Source organism: Berghia stephanieae, chromosome 9 (assembly GCF_034508935.2).
Source record: "Berghia stephanieae isolate SIO BIC M18660-M18661 chromosome 9, UCSD_Bste_1.3, whole genome shotgun sequence".
Taxonomy (NCBI): Eukaryota; Metazoa; Mollusca; class Gastropoda; order Nudibranchia; family Aeolidiidae; genus Berghia; species Berghia stephanieae.
The window spans coordinates 8,607,555-8,627,100 of NC_088368.1; the positions used below are offsets into that span (position 1 = coordinate 8,607,555).

Genomic DNA, 19,546 nt, shown 5'->3' on the forward strand with positions numbered 1-19,546 from the left:
GTTTTGTTATGTTGATTATTGATATTTATTTTTCAAAATAAAAAATCTCTCAAGTTAATTTTCCGTTTTTTATATATTTCAAATAAGGCAATTAGAAAGATTAAAAAAAAAAGTGTCCCAACATTGCATACCTGTGCCCAATTGTAAAGAGTCTCAAGCCCTTCTTTTCCAAAGTCACATATACCGAGGGAGAGAACTTTGTCATTTGCCACTAACTCCTCCATGGCTTTCCAATAGCCTTCAACTGTGGACAAAGTCACCTGGAGAAATAAATAGTCAAATCTTTTGGTCAAACCAATCTAATCAGATTAGAAAATTATTCTCTTCAAAAAAAAAGAAAAAAAAGAAAATGAAATACAATTGTTTTTTAAATCCATTTTCAAGACATTTGAAATTCACATACTCCTTGAAAACAACAAAATTAAAACATGTAAAATAAAGAAAACACTTACAACTTCCTCTGGATCTTGGTCCTCTCCAACACTTGGGCAGACGGCGAGAAGGAGAGTTTCAACAAAAGTGGTTCCCAGCTCATTCAGCACTGACATTGAGAATATGGGGAAAGATTAAAGTTGAATTTTTAAAAAATACAGTGGTTACCCCTAGCTATTAACTCACGTCCAATATAGCATGTATCTTTTGTACGACAGAATCTTTTACAATTACCAAGATCACATCTCAAAACACACTTCTTGGACCATACATCGTGTAGAAACTTTAGTTTTCCAACCACCACAAACCAAAGTAAGAAATTATTAATCAATTTCTTATGTCTCAATAGAAACCTGTTTCAAAAGTTGGTCCATATATGTGTGATGGCTAGGAAAAACCTGGTCAAAGTCACACTAAGTGAACCTGAGAAACAGGAGAAAAAAAGTTTTAAAAACCCAAATTCGGATTTTGGTGGATTTCAGTTGAAAAAGCAGCTACAATATTTTAATTACCGATTAAAAGTAAGAAAATCACTTATGGACAAACTATAAATGTGTTAAATAAGTAATCTAATCACCCTATCCTTGTTCAAACAAAGAAACATGAAGCCGAAATATTGAAAATATGTCAATTGTCTTTTCTTCCAACTCAAACTCCAATTTTTAGCCAGCTATCTTTGCATGTTTGGTATCAATATTTAAGTCAAAACAGAAGTCACTTAATGAAACGTAGTGCGCATGAATTTATTACACATTCCATGTCTACTTCAGTCGATGTCAATCAAATGAAATTTCAAAAATAGTTCTCATATTTCTCATACTTGACTTTAAACCCTATTTTCTCAGTTTAAAGTTTTCTCATCTGGGCGTCTATAAAACGCCATATCTCGGGTCTTAATTAAGATATCAAGATAGAATAAACTGCAAAATACTCATGTCCCATTTTAATAGATTGATAGTTTTTGTTGGGTTTTTGGGCTGCAACACATATTATTTATCACTGACTGCCGCAATCAGTCTAGACTTTGCAAGTCCTACAGTTAATCATTATTCTATCATATCAGTCTACTCTCATAACTGTAATGGGTTTCACATTTAAATAAATTTATTTCAATAAAGATTTCATTTAATGAAAAAATTGACATTTCCATGAAATAGCATTGTAATATATTGGTTTACATTTGAATATATCCTTTTTAGTTTCTACAACAGCATGTTCCCAAAGTCTAATTCCAATATTTGTAGGGGTATTGCACAGTTTTTTTATTAATACTAACCTTTAGTGATGGCATCGCCGATAACATTTGGGGATTGTGAGTCACAGATGAAAACTTTCACTGTTATAAACAGAAATAAAGGAATATAACAAGAACCAGGCTCAATTGCATATATATACACTGTAAACACAAACAATTGAAGTTATTATTTATTTGATTTGATTGGGTAAGTATGCAGACCTAATGTCACCAACATTATTTTTAAAAAATCAAGTTTTTAAAAATTCACAAATCGGAAATTTGGGATCGCAAGAATATTGGAAGTGGACCACAAATCAAGTGACGTTTTTATCCATTATTTAGAAAACAAAAACAAAGACATACCACGTAACATATATACACACATACACAGACACACATAGAGAGAAAGAAAGAGAGAGAGAGAGAGAGAGAGAGAGAGAGAGAGAGAGAGAGAGAGAGAGAGAGAGAGAGAGAGAGAGAGAGAGAGAGAGAAATAAAAAAGAAGAGAAATGAACTGGTTTCAATCATATTTTGGGCTGATTCTATGAATTTTTCAAGGGGATTTCTGTAGGCTGACGGATGTCGTCATAACTAGCTGTTTTGAGAATGGCATGGACAGCTATTTTAATGTTGCCAAATCATCTGTTTGTATTTAGGCATCAAGTTTGTTGACAGAAGATTTGATTGAGCTTTGCAAACTTCATGGAACATCCATAGCTTGTGAATATTAATCTGACACTATGCACATTCATCTATTGTTTCTTTTGTTTTGTCACCTCATGTACGGACTGTAAGTTTAAAATACAGGAAATGTTGTATAAAGCACATGGTCTCTCATTATTAAATCCCTGTCCAGATTAGTGTCATCATGTTTTTGAAGACATCGCAAGTGAGCTGAAAAAAATCACTCACAAATAGTTGAGCAATGTTCGTGTGAAAGATTATATGCCGAGTGTCTTTATTCAGTGCCATATTGTATTCTTGACATGGAATGCGTCAATCAAAAACCAAACAAAATATTTTCAGCAGCGTTGTCCGGGTCAGTGTATTTTGACCTGAAAATCCCACCATGCTTTTGATGATAGAGAGGTTGACAGTTTGTAAATCGTTCTGTCTGCTGATAGTACAAGTGACGAATCCTTCCTAAAGGCTTGCAATAAGCTTGCCATTGTGACTGTTTTAAAACGCAGTCACCACGCCTGAGCCATTTCAAAAGACAACACTTTTCAACTGTTTTAAGATCAACTGGCAAAAACTTCTGAAGGTGTTGAAGGATTGCATGTTTTATCCTCCATGACACCTCTATTTCCTGAATCTAAATGATCATCAAGGTGAATGCTGGAGACACTCCCTCTGGAACTTTAGTTTATCCGTGTTTAGTTGTAATGGAAAATCATCATCCATTTTCCACATTGAAACATTGTTTCATAACCACTCCCACCTACATCAGTTTTCATGACTTTTCATGGCACCGTATCAGCATCCCATGATGGCTTCAGCTCATTTTCTGGCGCTTTCAACTGCCACTGGCTTTATTTTTAAAGCAAGCATTTTCTGTACGTACTGCTTTCTCATCCATTTCTATCTTGCACTCTTTCAATTGAATCACCAGTAATGATCATCACTAAATGTGTGCCATTATGATGAGTACATTCTGTTCGTAAATTACTGCATGAAGACGTTACTTCGTCAAACAATGCTAAGAAAATGACTTATAAGGGTGATACAACCAAGACTCAAATCGGCCAGACTGCAATAAATCGTAATTTGCTGACCACCCGTAATCCAGTCGTACCGCAATAAATTGCAAGGACTCCATGCTGCAGAGCAACCTGACCGTAGCAATATGTGCACTCATAGAGAAAAATACGATGAAATATGGTACGGCCTAATGGAGTTGGCTAAAAGAAATCAGCTCTATTACAATATGGCCAAATACATTGTTTTTTTTTTGTAAGGTGCCAGCCCAACAATGACCATTACACTTTGTTTTAGGATAAAGGATATTATAATAATTCTTCCTGTGACTTTTTGGCCATATCAGACTAACAATTATTTTAAAAAATAATATTTTCCCGAAAATATTAACAGACTAATATATTCGCCCTCATTTCCTACGATATGGACCTGAAACAATTGTCTGTACAATACAAACCTGTTATTTTGACATCCCCTCTTTCACTTTCTTCAATGACCTCCACATTCTCTGACTTCACTTTGTAAACCTCAGTGACATATTGTAATTCTGTTTTGTCTGCAGCTTCCACGTAAGCATTGAGAGTATCGGTGATAACCTCACAAAGCTGGTCATAATAGAAGAAGAAAATAATTTCAAGTTTTTATCAACAAAAACCAAACTTTTTTTCTTTAAAAAATAATTCAAGTTTAAAAAGAAACAAACCTATAATTCTATACATTAAAGAATATGAAATTGAAGTCATGTGTCTGTTTAAAATATGGAACATATTTTTATAATTCACTTTTTGAAAAGAATAAAAACCCAACCACCCTACCCCCCAAATACGAACTAAACAAAACAAACCACCCCCCTCCCCCCCAAATACCAATTCATTAGAAAATAACAAAAATAAGTATGGTACTGGTACTTTAAAACATAAAATATCCGGAGATAAAATTATACGAAAAGCTTCAGTAAAAGACTATTTAAGAAAATAATTTAATCCAGGAAAGAAAGATTCAAATCTCACCAACTAAATTACAAAAGAAAAAAGTAAAGTAAGTAGAATTTGACAAACGACAATGGCCCCAGGGTGTTCCTCGGTCTAGACATTGGTCTGATAAGCTTTGAAAAACCTTCTGACCCTCTTGTCCCACAGAAGTGGTTGGGTATTTCTGTCTGTAAGAGCTGACAGAGAGTTCTCTGTGATAAGACTAGCATCCTGTCCAATGGGAATGAAGTAAAATTACTCGTTCTGATTTAGGAAAAATGAATAAGTGGGTCAGCAATTCATCACCTCCGACCTTCTATTCTCTACCAGGTCAATGGAAGTCGTACAAGTTTGTAAATAAATAGAGTGAAGATAATAAGTAAAAAGACTGACTTTTCTGGAATAGCTGTCGTTTCTTTTTGTCTAAAACTCAATTGACGAAAAGAAGAGCCTTGGGCGATTGCCTCAGTTATTTTATAAAGTTCACCTGCCAGGACATGGACGGGGTAACATTTCTTCATCTCCTCCTCATTCTTCTTCTTCTTTTTCTCTCTACCACACTTTCTAACCTTCTCTCTCTCTACTTCGTCTTCTTTTCCCTCCTCCTCCTCATCTTCTTTCTCTTTCCACCCTCTATAGCAATATCGCTCTCCCCCTTCTCTCTCTCTCTCTCTCTCTCTCTCTCTTTTCTTTCTCTCTATCTATCTCTCTGTGCCTTTTATTAATTTTCATTTTTTGTTTGTTTGTTTGTTGTATTGTCTACTTTGTCCGAATCTCTTCTCAAAAACTGTCCAAGTTAATTTCAAAACTGTAAACTAATCAATTCCTTCTTTTCTAAACCATGGGAATACTACACCCTATTCCTTTAAAATTCTTTTTATTAAGAATTCATATTGATTTTAAAAAGAAAAACCAGCCATTTTTATCCCAAGCTGAACAAATAATGTTTTATCACAAGCTAAACACGATTGTTTTTAGGACTTCAAACCTTTGACCTTTCATCTGTCAAGGAAAACTAGGTCACTTATTGCCACGAAGTCTATTGCTCTTGTCTGATTAACGCCACAGAAACTAGTCATGTTAAACTCCACCTCAATGGGTCTTACGGCTCTGAAAGACTATATAATGATTGAGCTGTATGGTGTCTCACTTTCTATGTGAAGTTGAGCATGATCACTAACTGGATGAGAGGTAGTGAAATCATGCTTGACCTTATGTCTTTATTAGAGGTATTTTACATAGATGACCCCACTATACGAGTATTTAGCTATGGGCAATGATGAATATTGTAAGAGTGCAGATACAAAAATGACTTCTTTTTAACAGGCAACTGATTCTGCTGTATGCAATTGAAATTTGTTTGGATATCCCCCCCCCCCAATGAGATTGCTTTGTTACCGACCAATCAGAACACACGGTTACAACACTGCGTGGAATCAGCGTTAGTTCATATGGAACCACAGCAAAAGAAATCTATCAGCGGATGAAACTCTCGGGGGGTCCATTAACCTTCCCTGTAAGCTACCTGTCTGAGGTCAGTGGAGGTTAACTGATTTCAGGCAGTGTAGTGTCCAATTGGGGCAATTGTGGATATTTATGGTCTTATATTGAAATAGCGGGTAAAACAAAAGCAGCCTCTTTCACTTTACTATCTTCATTTTTAAAAATCAGTTGTTTTTCTAAATATAAGTCCAAATTTTATATATCATTGTGGTTGATATCTAGTTAGTTGGGGTTCTTTTTAATATCACAAGATGTGGATCTACTAATTTTAAGTGTTTGTAAATTTTGGTGCACTTAAATAAAAATTTTGGTATTCAAAACTCATCAGCAGTATCGCATGAATTTTTATTAAAATCAAAACTAGATGTGTGCATCTGTATTCTTGTGCAATATTATCATACTGGCATTTTATTCTCTCAAATGGTAAAATGGTGTTTGAGCACTGTTTACGATTATTGGAAAGTGACAGTGTAACTGGAATATCCTTTATAAACAAAAGAAATACACATTTTAACATTGTTGGGACGTGTCATCTCTCAGGCACAGGTCCGCGCATCCCACTGATATGTATTCACAGGCCTCACCACGCTACCTTTTCCCCGTCATCTTGAAAACCCTGGATAGCGACATAATTTTCCAGTCCCGGGCAATGTTGTTATTCAGGGGTTGCACTGTATTGAAAAATGAATCTAATTACCTCATCAGATGATGATAAATTTGGTCGCCTCTTTAGTCTGTTCCAGTTAATCATGTTGCCACTGTGCAGGTACATTGAGGTTGCTTTTGGGAAAAGGGGAAGCTCATCCGCCATTTTTCTGTCACTTTCAAATGGACACTTCTTTCCTGTGATCAATTATTTTTTAAAAGAAAACAAAAGAAGAAAGAATCAATTGAAAGATATATTAAGATTTTGTGTTTTCAACAAAATAATAATTTTAAAAAAGCACCTGAAAAGATATTCATGAAATCCTATATATGCAAGAATATAATCCCACTCCATCCTATAAATATTGATAAAAATGAATCAAGGCAACTTATGACGGTATTCTGTTTCACATGTTTGTATTCATTTGGAACTAGTCTTGGTGATAGTAGTTGTGATGATGATGATAGTGATGATGACGACTACGAAAATGAGGATGATGGTGGTGGTGGTGGATTTAACGTTGAGAGAGAGAGAGAGAGAGAGAGAGAGAGAGAGAGAGAGAGAGAGAGAGAGAGAGAGAGAGAGAGAGAGAGAGAGAGAAGCCTCTTTTTTCTGTGGGTCTATTTTTACATCGCATGTTTACACCCCCAATGGTGGTACATACGGTACGTTAATAATTTTAATAATATAAATTTATTGTCATATTTTAATTCGTACTTCCTTACAAAGGGGTATTCTATTTCCTGTCACATCATTGTTTTTGTATCTCATTCGTCCTTAGTGTTTTCTTCATCGTGTTTTGTTGATAAAGGGGACACCCGGAATGTTCACAGTATGTCTTCATCTAATAAATTGAAGCTTACAATTCTACACTTATCGTTATTTTTTCCTTCAAGCAGCAACCTTTTTGTTAATTAACCAGCACTGCCAATGGAGGTGCATAAAAACGGTGTATTTTTTATACCTCAAATGGAAATGCATGGCGCTGATACGACCTAAACTAAATGTGTTGCAAGCGCCATAAAAAATGGAGGTGCATAAAAACGGTGCATTTTTGTACACCTCCAATGGAAGTGCATAAAAAGGCCACCAGAGTCGATGGTCCAAATCATCAATAAAGGGTTTTCATAATAATAATTCATTACAATTCAACCAAGTGCAACATCATGAAAATCACATGCGCCACTTCAATTCAATAACTATTAGTATCCATTAGTATTAGTAGTCATTAGTAAATTCGGGAGACCTTCCATAAGCTACCACATCCCAAGTATTATTGTTTAGTAGGGGGTTTGGGAGGGGGGAAACTTTTTTTTTTTTTTTTTAAGTCTCCCCCCTCCCAAACCCCCTACACTAGAACTTCTTGTAGGGGGTTTGGGAGGGGGGAGACTTTAAAAAAAAGTTTCCCCCCCCCCTACTAGAACAAGAATACTTGTTGGGATGTAGTAGCTTATGGAAGGTCTCCCGTAAATTCACTAAGACTAAGTTGAGGGGTCGCCTTCATGGTTAGTTGTATTTTGTGCCTGAGAGTCCTGGGCGCTCTAACCCTAATTGTAGACAGAAAATTTATTAATGTTATGTTAACCCTGCCAGTCCAGTTTATTGAGATAAATGAGTTGATAAATTTAAAAATTAAAACTCTAGACTTCGACTTCGACCACTATTCTATTAACTTTACTTTATTTGTAACTGTAACTGTAACTCCAGGTGAGCAACGGTATATTTTCCAAAAGTCATTGAAGTGGCGGCTGTCCTGTTTATGGAATGACACCCTATAAGACACTTATTACACTCTCTACTCTGCTTCTTGAATCATAAAATTAAATGTCATTTGTTAATATTATATTCAATTCGTATTCGTGGTGTTGGGCTGGTGATGAATCTAAATCTAACCTCACCAATACCTCCTCAGTTATTAATCTGTATAAATGTGTAGTCACATTCATTTCGTACTTACTCTGGCTTTCCACGCAGTGACTCAGCGGTTATATGGAGATAAATTCTACTCTACTCCCCCCTCGGGTTATATTATTTGATCGACGAGAGATAAGTAATTCAAAGATAAATAAAGTTCCTCTCACCTCTTTTATTTTCCTGAGTTTCTTTCGTTTCCTTCACACTTCACAACTTACACTAAAGAACAAGTTCATTTTGAAGAGCTCTCAAAGGGGAATAATTAAAAACTATAATGACCCTCCCTCCACCCACCTCCCCAACATTCTCTCTCTCTCTCTCTCTCTCTCTCTCTCTCTCTCTCTCTCTCTCTCTCTCTCTCTCTCTCTCTCTCTCTCTCTCTCTCTCTCTCTCTGCTTGGCAAGTTTATTAGTCCAAACTCAAGTTGTTATCAACTTTTTCTAATCATTCTCCAAACAATGATCAATAACCCGATTTCAACAACTTTAATTTAATTAAGGAACCTTGATTTATTAATTTTGTGTTCTACTGGCAATACTAATGGTAATCAACCACGAGTAGCGGTTCTAGCCTATTTATAGTGGTGGGGCAAAGATGAGTCGGTCATATATATATATGGAAGGGTGGGCAGATATATATATATATATCTTTTTTTTTTCACCTTAAAAAAAAAAATTATTTCAACCACAAATAATCACACTCACAATGAAATGACAATACCAGTAGATTTTTAATTATTCCAAACGTAATCAAAAATGAATCACGAAAGAGAATACAACAAAATAAATAAAGTGACGAGACATAATGCGACAACACCTTGACAATACAAGTCCATTTCGTTCACTCGAAAAATTAAAGAGATTCTTTAATCCCTCAACGGCGAGATTAATATTTCTATTACATTACTGGTTTTCAGTAGTACGTAGTAACTTTAAAGTTTTCATCGAGAAGCAACAACAGCGATATGACTCGAGTTTCATTCAGAGCTCAAATTGCATCATTTTTACTGCTCTCTTGGTGGTTAGAATGATTGTGCCGGTGGTGGTAGTGGTTGGAATAGTGGTAGCGGTGGTGGTGGTAGAGGAGGAGGAGGAGGAAGAGGAGACGGTGAGGGAGGATGTAATTATGGTAGTGGTTTTGGTGGTGCTGTTGGTTATAATGATAGTTGTGGAGACGATGACGGAAATTGTATAATGATGTTGAATTGTTTTTATTGCTATTGTAGTACTTGTTGTTAATGTTGTTGTTTTTGTTGTTAATGATGATGATTATTATGATGACAACGACGATGTCGTCGACAATGATGATTACCATACGATATTACAAAGTTTATTCAATCTTAGGCTTTCGCCAATAAATCATACAATTTGATGACAACATACATGAAAGTGGAAAAAAATGGTAAATGGAACCAAACAATAAACTGATATCATTAATAACCACACAAAAATACAACAATCGTAAAACCACCAATACGTACAATAATAATAATAATAATAATAATAATAATAATAATAATAATAATAATAATAATAATGATAATAATAATAATAATAATAATAATAATAATAATAATAATAATAATAATAATAATAATAATAATAATAATAATGATAATAATAATAATAATAATATTAATAATGAAATAATAATAAAATAATAATAATAATAATAATAATAATAATAATAATAATAATAATAATAATAATAATAATAATAATAATAATAATAATAATAATAATAATAATAATAATAATAATAATAACAATAATAATATTACCATCATCATTACTACCACCACCATCATTATTACGTTTCCAATCAGTTTTTCTCGTTTTTTAAAATTTGATACCTATAATAGACGAAAATTCCGGTGATTTTTTTAAAGGATAGTTAAAATATCTACCATTTTATTAACCCTGAAAACTACGATTTTATTTTCCTATTTCAAGTAGGCAGGTCTGCTATGACAAGTATAAGTTCCATAGTCAAAAAAAGATAAACAAAAACAAAGTTTATTTAATCGTAGGCTTTCGCCAATAATTCATACAATACAATTAAGACAAAATAATGCTACCAATCTCTCATCATGCATTCGTTAGACTATAAGAATAACGACCGTGTTATTTTTACTCCTTACCCAACCAACCCCTAGCTTCCCGCCTCTTCATCGCGAACTATCTTATGTATGTATTAGCTTCAGGACGGGCAAGCACGGAATCTGCCCACCCTTCCTTTAAACGTATTTATTTCCTCTATAACTTAGAATTCAACTCTCTCCTTCCTCAGAAGAGTATTTCTCGTATACTAATTCAATTGTTGAGAAAACCAAAATGGTGGTTGTATTTTATATTTTTATTTAGTCGTGACTTTTGAATAAAAGTGTTTTGTTTTATTAGAGGGAATACAATAGAAAATACATTGTTTTGCAAAAATATTTAGTCTGGTAATAAAAATACAGCGGTGATTACTTTAAGAATTTGAAAAAAAAAGGAACTAACAAATTAATTTGTTTAAAAAATAAAAAAAAAAACAATAAAAATAAATAAATTAAAAAACAAAAAAACAAATAAGAAAACAATTTAAATAAATAAGTTTTGAGAAGCACTAAAGAAAACGAGAAAAATAAATAATTTAAACGGATTTAACTATATAAAAACAACACAAGTTAATACTAACTTGATATAATATTAGTAAATTAATAAATTTAATTCAATACTGGAACCTTCCCAATGTCATTACATCAATGGTACCAGCACAAGTAAGGCAATAAATAAGAAAAAGTTCGTTTGCCAAACTCTCTATTTAGTGTTCACTGGTTTATAAGGTGGGCTCATTTGAATTAGCCCGACCTAGAACTAGAGAGGCCAGACAGCAAACTCGGAGTTCAGCCAGGCGACGTGACGATGAGATGACGATGTGGGCGGAGTGGAGTGGTTGGGGGGGGGGGGGGGTGATAAAAAGAACAGGAGCATATCCTGGGTTATGCATTACGGAGTGCATGGTGATTCTCAATCTATCAAAAATACACACAAATTGATTTTAGTACGAAGTATCAAGTTTAAGTACTAACTTTTAAAATTATCTAATTTAAATTAGATTATTTCGGACATGGTAATACAGCATATAACTTGAAAAAAACAGGCTGGTATTTGCCCACCCTGCCCATTATTACCAGCCGTCCCTGTCAACCACTTATACTTATAATCACTTAATTATATAGGACGGCAAATCATTAATACTGAAAATGTTATCCATCGATTCAAACAGTTTCATATCGGGCTGTTTATAAATCATAGTTATACATTTAAGACTTGTGCCTACATTAATTGAGTTAATTAATTAATAAATTGATTAATTAATTCATTCATTCTCTCATATAACCCACCCCAAATAAATTTTTAAAATAGACATAAAAGAACAACAACATAAACAAACAAACAAATATACAAAGAAAACAAAAAAAAAAAAAAACCAAAAAAAAAAAAAAAAAAAAAAAAAACAAAACAAAAAACCAAACAAACAAAACAACAAACAAACAAAACAAAAACAAAACAACAACCCCCCCCCCCCCCAAAAAAAAAACCCCAAACAAACCAACAAACAAACAAAACAAACAGAAATAAAACAAAAACAAAACAAAACAAAACAACAATAATAAAAACATTTTTAAAAACAGAAAATGAAAATGCTTTCATTATTCCTAAGGGGGAGGGGGTGGGTTGTCTTTAAGGTCTCTTCCAAGGGAAGACTTGAGTAACCCAGGCGTCAACCGCAGTGCAATTCCGTAAAGTGTCCTAGGGCGCGGTTTTCTTGCACAAGGCTACACAGCGCGGCATGCAGTTGAATTCGGTACCTTTCGGGCACAACGCAAAGACCATACCACTAAGCACGTAGCCCCATATTATTTAATTAATTAATTAATCAAGCGCACGGAACCTGATAAAATCGGAGTAAGGCGCTGTACAAATTACATTTATAACAATACACTAAATATGAATGAAGAGAAAACGGATGGCGGAAGTCCTTTGTATAAACCCTGACTAGAAAGTTGCGCAATCGGCCATGTCAAATTCATTGAAGGTTCAAAATGATATTATTCCTTTTTCGGACAAAGCTCGTAATCTTGACATATATTATTTTGGAAAAACGTGTCTCATATTGTTTGTAAAATTCTTTATCTCGAACTACGAAAAATTGCCCATTTGTCCAATATTCTAACCCAAAAGATCTGTTCAAACACTAGTCTTTTCTTTGATCTTTTCTAGACGACTATTTGTAATTCATTACTTTTTGATCTGCCTGATAACATTTTAAAGAAATTACAGCTTTTACAAAACCAAGCCTTATAAATTGCTTTGAAGAAGAAAACAGGGAATACATAGCTACACTGTTTTATGAACTTCACGTTGCCAATCAAGGCTAGATTGATTATAAAACTGCAATGCTTTGCTCATCCTTTTAGTTATATCCCATCTCGCAATTCAAGATCGTGTGATCAGCATCTTTTGCGTACCACAAAATAATGGAACACAAAATTAAAAGACAGATCCTTACATTGTGCAACCCCAAAAGTGCGGAATTCTCTGCCATTCTGCGCTCTAGTTGTACTAATTCAGTAAAAGTTTTTTAAATAGAAAATTAAAAATCTAATTCATCTCTTTCGGTTATATCTCGATAATATGCAGAAATAATTTTTTTTGATGGTTTAATTACATCATCATTGTAGTGTCACCGCATATAACTTGTTTACCGAAATTTACATTTAAAAAATAATGATGTAGTCTGATCTTGTAAATGCGATTGATAATCATCATCATATCTTGTCGCGCCAGTGAGTCAGCCAGTCCCGGGCAGTCTGGTTGCATTCCCTCAGGTCAGCATTGGTGCAGTGAGGTCCCAGCGAGCATTCGGACAGGATGTGGTCCATGGTCTGTCTGGGGTGACCGCATGGGCATTCAGTGCCCGGTGAGATTTTCCATTTAAAGAGGTTGGTGGCGGTGTTTCCCACCTTTGCTCTAGCTCTGTTCAGCGCCACCCATTCTTTTCTTTTGAGGTCTGTGCCTGCTGGGAGCTTTTCTGTTGGGGGCTGGAGGGCATCGTTTGCTGTCTTGTCCCATTCTACCCATTTGTCCAGGCGGAAGAATGCTGAGTGGTCTGGGTGAAGGCTCTCTACTGTGAGGAAGCTTTTTCTTGATTTGAGCCTGCTTTTGGGGCAATTGTGGTCATGAAGGGGGTGTCTCTGGTCCATTTCCTGTTTGTATTTTTGTATTTGGGCATGAGCTTCCCTCCGGATGTGTGGTGGGGCTATTCCTGCTATTGATAATGCTAGAGTAAATGTTTATAATGTGTATTGTATGGCCAATGTATATCGTGCGTCTAGGGCTATTTTGGATGAGAGAGGTGCTGTACAAATTATCTATCTATCTCTCTATCTATCTATCTATCTATCTATCTATCTATCTATCTATCTATCTATCTATCTATCTACCTATCTATCTATCTATCTATCTATCTATCTATCTATCTATCTATCTATCATCTATCTATCTATCATCTATCTATCATCTATCTATCCATCATCATCCATCCATCCATCCATCCATCCATCCATCCATCCATCCATCCATCCATCCATCCATCCATCCATCCATCTATCCATCCATCCATCTATCCATCATCATCATCCATCATCATCCATCCATCCACCCTATCCATCCATCCATCCATCCATCCATCCATCCATCCATCCATCCATCCATCCATCCATCCATCCATCCATCCATCCATCCATCCATCCATCCATCCATCCATCCATCTATCCATCCATCCATCCATCCATCCATCCATCCATCCATCCATCCATCCATCCATCCATCCATCCATCCATCCATCCATCCATCCATCCATCCATCCATCCATCCATCCATCCATCCATCCATCCATCCATCCATCCATCCATCCATCAATTCCATCCATCCATCCATCCATCCATCCATCCATCCCTCCATCCATCCATCATCCATCCTCCATCCATCCATCCATCCATCCATCCATCCATCCATCCACCATCCATCCATCATCCATCCATCCATCCATCCATCCATCCATCCATATCTCCATCCATCCATCCATCCTATCCATCCATCCATCCATCCATCCATCCATCATCCATCCATCCATCCATCCATCCATCCATCCATCCATCCATCCATCCATCCATCCATCCATCCATCCATCCATCCATCCATCCACTATCTCCATCCATCCATCCATCCATCCATCCATCCATCCATCCATTCCATCCATCCATCCATCCATCCATCCATCCATCACATCCATCCATCCATCCATCCATCCATCCATCCATCCATCCATCATCCATCCATCCATCCATCCACATCCATCCATCATCCATCCATCCATCCATCCATCCATCCATCCCATCCATCCATCCATCCATCACCATCCATCCATCCATCCATCCACCATCCAATCTCCATCCATCCATCCATCATCCATCCATCCATCATCCATCCATCCATCCATCCATCCATCCATCCATCCATCCATCCATCCATCCATCCATCCATCCATCCATCCATCCATCCATCCATCTATCCATCTATCTATCAGGCTGATGTATTCATTTTTTAAATTGTTTTTATTGTGACTGAGGAAGGGTTTTGAGCCCGAAACGTTCTGTGTTTGGTATTTTGTTTTTATTTGAAGCTGCTATTATATTCATGTTTGTTCATAGCTTTTTTTTTTTTACAGACCACAGCTGCTGCTAGCAGCTTTGTATCACTTCGATACCCCCGGCTGCCTAGTGTATTTTAAGTGACTTTACGTATTGATCTACTGGTACCGCTATCAGTTTTTTCAGGAAAAACACGTATTTAAAGATTTGGTCGGAAAACTCGTACTTCAAATATCGATCGATTTAAAAATAACCCTTATCTTGGCAAAAACTTTCAAACCAAACTCAACCTTTTTTTTTTTTTTTTTTGGCCAAGATGAGGATAATTTAAATCGATAGTTACTTGAAGGACGAATTTTCTGGCCATACTTTTTGAATACGTGTTTTTCCAGAGTACATAAATTCAGTGGTTAAACTCCAAGTCAGTGGCACTCTTTTCAGAGTGGGCAACGTGTCCTCAATACTATATCATTATAAATAATTAGGCTCGAAATAATAGTACACTTTCAATTATTCATTAAATGTGTTCAAATTAGAAAACGCCATGGATAGATTACTACATATTATAACTACACATTGTCTTTGATGGCTCGCTGTGTTATAGGAAATCACAGCTGTCATACAGTGGATTGAAAGCCATCGTGTTTGATTTTAATTTAAACGATAGTAAAAATCCCTGGTCTATAATGAATATGAATACATTAACCAAAAAAAAAAAAAAAATTATAAAAAAAATTATATATATATATGCTAACTGAAGAGATGAGAGAATCACCGAAACGCACGTTTTGGCTGACCTACGTGATTGAATTTATCTATTTTTATATGCTCTAATTATCGAGCACTCTCGTACCTAATTATATATATATATATATATATATATATATATATATATATATATATATATATATATATATATATATATATATATATATATATATAGACTTTGCATTATCCTTTTATATGTGGATAGATATTTAACCGAACAAATTCTTAGGGGCACCTTATATTATCATACTCTTTTATGGAGATGTGATATTACGACATTCGTCGCTTTTTAGTTTGTCACCGAACCGGCCAGTATTTTATATTTTTATAACATTGTTTTTTGTTTTTGTTTTGTTTTGCCTTCCCCGTGTTATATTTAGTTTGTTACCGAACCAGCCAGTACAACACAGTTTTGGCCTTCTCTTTGTTATATGTACTTGTTGGGACATATATTATGCACAGTAACAGATTTGCCTTTTCTGTTCTATGATTTTTAATGAACTCTTTTTATCAGACTGTCATTGCATAAATTTGCCATCTTTATGCAATGATTTTGGTCACCCGTTTACGGACTTACGCAGTACAGTAACCTGCACTATGTCTTGCTATTTTCCGACTCCGAACGTTTCTCAAACTAATCAACCCTGCATTGTGCGAAGAATAGCAAGTGACGATTTGCGGCCTGCCGTGAGTTGATATAACCATGGTGAGTAGTATTCATAGGACGACTGAGAGGCGTTGTCAACTACAAGATAGCATAGCAACAGATTTGGAAAATAACAACTCATCGTCACCTTTAGCTATTTCCCATTGAGACTTAAGCTCGCTCCACAGTAACGTGGCACATGCCAATATTGAGTGAATGCATTATCTACCAAATTCAGTCCCTTAGTTTGTGGACAAAGAAAAATACGCTTCAACAGTCGTAACGTCACTTCCCTGTAATGACGCTTAGTAACTTAGTAACTGGCTCTAAACTATCGGAACAATGGCGGACGCCCTTATGAAATATTTCTCCGACGAGCATAAAAGCGTATCCAGAGGAGAAAAAAACCCCATTATAAATCTGATCATGTTTTGACTTTTACACATTCTGATCACAAGACATGAAAAGTTCTAGCCAGCATGAAGAATAAAAAGTACCGATTTTCTTTGTTTAGAACCACGATGGCCGCCGTTGCTGGGCGGCGTGACATCAGACTATTGAATCCAATAGGATTCAATAGTCGTAACGTCACTTCCTTTCTAATGACGGACGGTAACTTAGCAACACTGGCTCTAAACTATCGGAACAATGGCGGACGCCCGTATGAAATATTTCCCCGGCGAGCATAAAAGCGTATCTAGAGGGGAAAAAACATATATCTGATCATGTTTTGACTTTTACACATTCTGGTCACAAGACATATGAAAGGTTCTTGCCAGCTTGAAGAATAAAAGGTAATGATTTTCTTTGTTTAGAACCAAGATGGCCGCCGTTGCCGGGCGGCGTGACATCAGACTATTGAATCCTATTACAATGACCTCTCCATACAGGACTGGTGTCCCGGTGTCATGGCTTGTTTTTAAAATGATTTTATGATTTTGTGAGTTTTGTTCGCTCGTAGAAGTCCTTTTAAAAGTATTCACTGTGTTGGTTACAACAAAGGGACATAATCTGTGATAACCGCAATCCCCTAATATCAAAGACTGCATTGTCGGAGCAGCTGTTTTTTATTTTTTAGATTATCGATGTCACTGTTGCTCTCTCTCTCTCTCTCTCTCTCTCTCTCTCTCTCTCTCTCTCTCTCTCTCTCTCTCTCCCCTCTCTCTCTCTCTTTCTTCTCTTCTCTTTTCTCAACGTGAATTTCCCATGTAAAAGGCCCATGCATGGCATTATAATATGTATACATTGTATGAAAACATTATACACTGTAGGCTTTATCCGATAACAGTCATTGGATTTCTCATTCACGTTTTAAAAATCACCAGTTGTATTAAAATCATTATCGATGGGGGTTTCACTAGAGTCAGTAAAAGGTTTTAATACAATATATGCCAGTATTAAAAGATATAGGTTGTATATCTAGTATAGATTTTACTCCGTATAACGGTATTCTCGTGGGCCTGTGACAAACTGGGTCTGTGACAAACTGGAACAATGACAAACTGGCATGTTTTCCCACTGTGGCCTGTGACAAACTGGGTCTGTGACAAACTGGAACAATGACAAACTGGCATGTTTTCCCACTGTGGCCTGTGACAAACTGGGTCTGTGACAAACTTGGTCTGTGACAAACTAGTCCTGTGACAAACTGGGTCTGTGACAAACTGGAACAATGACAAACTGGCATGTTTTCCCACTGTGGCCTGTGACAAACTAGGTCTGTGACAAACTGGGCCTGTCACAAACTGGGCCAGTGACAAACTGGTTGAGCTTCCTAAATGGAAAACATACAAAACAAAATGAAACAAGCAAACAGACCCCCCCCCCCCCCCCCCCCCCGTCCCGAAAAACCCCAACAGCCCATTCATCAAGGATGTTAATATTATCAATAATGGTAGAAGGCTTTTATCATTTTAAAAGTATAACATGGGTTAAATGACCCGCAACTTTCTTTGGCGGTTCGTAAAAATATCGATAATCGATCGTTTTTATTGTATATCGATATAATTCTACAATTTTTGATTAATTACTTTTTTTCAATTAAAAAACCAATCGAGTGGTCAATATCTTATAACACAACCGTTTAATCACTTGTATTTGTGAAATGTCTCAAACTCTTTAAACGTCCACACCCGAGTTTAACGAGTCAATATCATTACCGTTCATATTGTTTATTCAGTTCCCATGTCTGACTCCTGGACTTAGAATAAACAACTTAAATGTGTGTGTGTGTGTGTGTGTGTGTGTGTGTGTGTGTGTGTGTGTGTGCGATCTAGGAGTTATACATTGATATATTTTTAGGTGGTCGAGAGACCTACCGGAAAAAGGACATGTGAAAGGAAGAGAACGTGGCTTTTCAATTTGGAATTGATTTGGAGAAGAATGTTCCTAACTTATCAATCACCTATTCGTATTCATCTCTACATAGCGCAATATCCACTTAATGTACTCAAAACGCCATACAAGAGGCCCCTGGTCAACAGCAACACTTAACATGTAGGACAAGACACGACGCCTTGTAGTGCAAGAAATGGTATCTAATCTCCGCCATAACGAAGGAAAACTAACTCTAGTTTTCATATTTGTGTCCAAAGAATGAATGTTAAGTGTCTAGTTCATCCCCACATATTACCGTGTCGAAACGATAGGTAACATTTGAATCCCATTATCCAATAGCGTTTTGGTGAAATCTGACGAGGCCTTGCTACCCATGCACCCTGAGCATGAGTTCGTTATACAATTCGTTTTAAGCATATTCGTTATAAGTGAGGTCGACTGTGCTACACTAAATTAACAGTTAATCAGTCAATATTGTTAACAGCTTGAAAAAATAAACATTAAAGGAAAGGGAAAATGGGGGAAGGGGGAGGGTTGAAAGATTGATTAAACTCAATAAGTAATGCACTGTAAGTAATGTAAATAGACTTGTTTGATCCCACATTCAACAGTATTTATTTTCTGCATCCCGCCCCTAATTTCAATTCAGCAATTAAAAATATAAAAAAAACAACCGAAAAAAAAAATCAAAACA

The 19,546-nt window shown here is 35.8% G+C and overlaps 1 protein-coding gene across 6 annotated transcripts in view; it reads right to left on the bottom strand.

The window, feature by feature from the left end:
* Positions 1-19,546, bottom strand: part of LOC144979613 (glutamate--cysteine ligase regulatory subunit-like) — a 31,426-nt gene that overhangs the window by 3,775 nt on the left and 8,105 nt on the right. For 2 of the 6 annotated variants that reach the window (XM_078926404.1, XM_078926405.1), the window contains 5 exons: positions 6,539-6,684; positions 3,825-3,972; positions 1,709-1,768; positions 453-541; positions 132-260 (listed from right to left, as the gene is read on the bottom strand). In XM_078926404.1, coding sequence (XP_078782530.1) covers positions 132-260; positions 453-541; positions 1,709-1,768; positions 3,825-3,972; positions 6,539-6,684 — 572 coding nt within the window. Of the gene's footprint in view, positions 1-131; positions 261-452; positions 542-1,708; positions 1,769-3,824; positions 3,973-6,538; positions 6,685-8,165; positions 8,185-8,385; positions 8,639-19,546 lie in introns of those variants that run through there. The other 4 variants (XM_078926407.1, XM_078926406.1, XM_078926408.1 and 1 more) reach the window with 4 other exon arrangements.